The sequence below is a fragment of the Babylonia areolata genome, chromosome 12 (genome assembly GCF_041734735.1).
Source record: "Babylonia areolata isolate BAREFJ2019XMU chromosome 12, ASM4173473v1, whole genome shotgun sequence".
NCBI classification, from domain to species: domain Eukaryota; kingdom Metazoa; phylum Mollusca; class Gastropoda; order Neogastropoda; family Buccinidae; genus Babylonia; species Babylonia areolata.
The window spans coordinates 29,030,370-29,032,869 of record NC_134887.1 but is presented as its reverse complement, the minus strand read 5'-3'; the positions used below and the strand labels follow the sequence as shown (position 1 = coordinate 29,032,869).

Below are 2,500 nucleotides of genomic sequence, written 5' to 3'. Positions count from 1 at the left end.
GGAGGAGAAGGAGGAGGAGGAGCAGGAGGAGGAGCAGGAGGAGGAGGAACAGGAGGAACAGGAGCAGGAGGAGGAGGAGCAGGAGGAGCAGGAGCAGGAGGAACAGGAGCAGGAGCAGGAGGAACAGGAGCAGGAGGAGGAGGAGCAGGAGGAGCAGGAGGAGGAGGAGGAGGAGAAGGAGGAGGAGGAGCAGGAGGAGGAGCAGGAGGAGGAGGAACAGGAGGAACAGGAGCAGGAGGAGGAGGAGCAGGAGGAGCAGGAGGAGGTTGGCTGAATGTGAGAGCAGAGCAGTCGAACCACACTAAGCAGAAAGGATCCAGATCAGAGGGAAAAAAACCCAACATATCGAATTTGAATTTGACAATCCTCGCATAATTTGCGTCTGAACTTTTAGATATTTTGCAGACTTGTTGATGATACCCTAAGGTTACTATGTGAACATTTTCAATGAATTCGGTTTTCTCTATCACTGAGAAAATACTTGTCAAAAGGGGGTTCACTTTTTGGGGGACACCCGATATATAATCAAAGATGACTGATAATAATGAATGTGAAAAAAGCAACCACATAACAAAGCACACGACAACTCTCACACACATATACACACAAACCCACAAACACACACACAGACACACACAAACACACACACACAGACGCACAGACACAGACACACATACACACACACACACAGACGCACACACACACACACACACACACACACACACAGACGCACACACACACACACAGACGCACACACATACACACACAGACGCACACAGACACACACACACAGACGCACACAGACACACACACACAGACGCACATAGACACACACACACACACACACACACACACACACACACACACACACAGACACACACACACACACACACACACAAACTCACATGTCATGGGTGTCATTGGCGACTTCATCGTGTTTCTCATTGCTGTTCTTCATCATGATCTCTGTCTCCGTGGCGCCGTACCCTGAACACACACACACACACACACACACACACACACACACACACAGAAAGCCACACACACACACACACACACACACACAGAGAGAAAGCCACACACACACACACACACACACACACACACACACACAGAAAGACACACACACACACACACACACACACACACACACAACCAATCAAATCAATCTCCGTTAGCCGTCTTGTTGCCATCAGCCTCCCTTGACCATAAAGTGATCGGAAGGTCAATAAATCAATGTATCGCACCGTGGCTCTCAGACGTGCGCGCACATGCGCTCATACACACACACACAGAAATGATACACAGAGACGTCCAGAGAGAGAGGGGCGGGGGTGAGAGAGAGAGGGTGAAAGAGAGGGGCTGAGGGAGAGAGAGAGAGTGAGACAGAGGGTGAGAGAGAGTGTGAGAAAGAGGGGGTGAGGGAGAGAGAGAGACAGCGGGTGAGACAGAGGGTGAGAGAGAAAGGGGGTGAGGGAGAGAGAGGGTGCGACAGAGGGTGAGAGAGAGAGGGGGTGAGGGAGAGAGAGAGAGGGTGAGACAGAGGGTGAGAGAGAGGGTGAGAGAGGCAGTGAGAGAGAGGGGGTGAGGGAGAGAGAGAGAGGGTGAGACAGAGGGTGAGAGAGAGAGGGGGTGAGGGAGAGAGAGAGAGAGAGAGGGTGAGACAGAGGGTGAGAGAGAGAGGGGGTGAGGGAGAGAGAGAGAGAGAGGGTGAGACAGAGGGTGAGAGAGAGAGGGGGTGAGGGAGAGAGAGAGAGGGTGAGACAGAGGGTGTGAGAGAGAGGGGGTGAGGGAGAGAGAGAGGGTGAGACAGAGGGTGAGAGAGAGAGGGGGAGAGGGAGAGAGAGAGAGAGAGAGGGTGACAGAGGGTGAGAGAGAGAGGGGGTGAGGGAGAGAGAGAGAGGGTGAGACAGAGGGTGTGAGAGAGAGGGGGTGAGGGAGGGAGAGAGAGAGAGAGGGTGAGACAGAGGGTGAGAGAGGGTGTGAGAGAGAGGGGGTGAGGGAGAGAGAGAGAGGGTGAGAGAGAGGGGGGGGTGAGGGAGAGAGAGAGAGAAAGAGGGTGAGAGAGACAGACAGAGAGGGTGAGAGAGAGAGAGGGACAGACAGACAGAGAGGGTGAGAGAGAGAGAGGGACAGACAGACAGAGAGGGTGAGAGAGAGAGAGGGACAGACAGACAGAGAGGGTGAGAGAGAGAGAGGGACAGACAGACAGAGAGGGTGAGAGAGAGAGAGGGACAGACAGACAGAGAGGGTGAGAGAGAGAGACAGACAGACAGACAGAGAGGGTGAGAGAGAGAGAGAGGGACAGACAGACAGACAGAGAGACAGAGGCTTGGAGAGAAAGAGAGAGAGGGAGAGAGACACACAGAGAGAGACAGAGACAGGGAGAGACAGGCAGACAGACAGACACAGAGGACAAACACACAAGCAAAGGACAAACAAAACGACCCCCTCCCTTCCCGACCCCACCTCACACCCCAACCCCTATCCCCCCAAACAC

The 2,500-nt window shown here is 53.6% G+C and overlaps 1 protein-coding gene across 1 annotated transcript in view; it reads right to left on the bottom strand.

Annotated features, from left to right (window-relative positions):
- The window catches only part of LOC143288505 (Na(+)/citrate cotransporter-like), a 105,342-nt gene that overhangs the window by 21,956 nt on the left and 80,886 nt on the right, over positions 1-2,500 (bottom strand). The window contains exon 6 of the mRNA XM_076597082.1: positions 906-987. Within this exon, the coding sequence (XP_076453197.1) occupies positions 906-987 (82 nt within the window). The remainder of the gene's footprint in view (positions 1-905; positions 988-2,500) is intronic.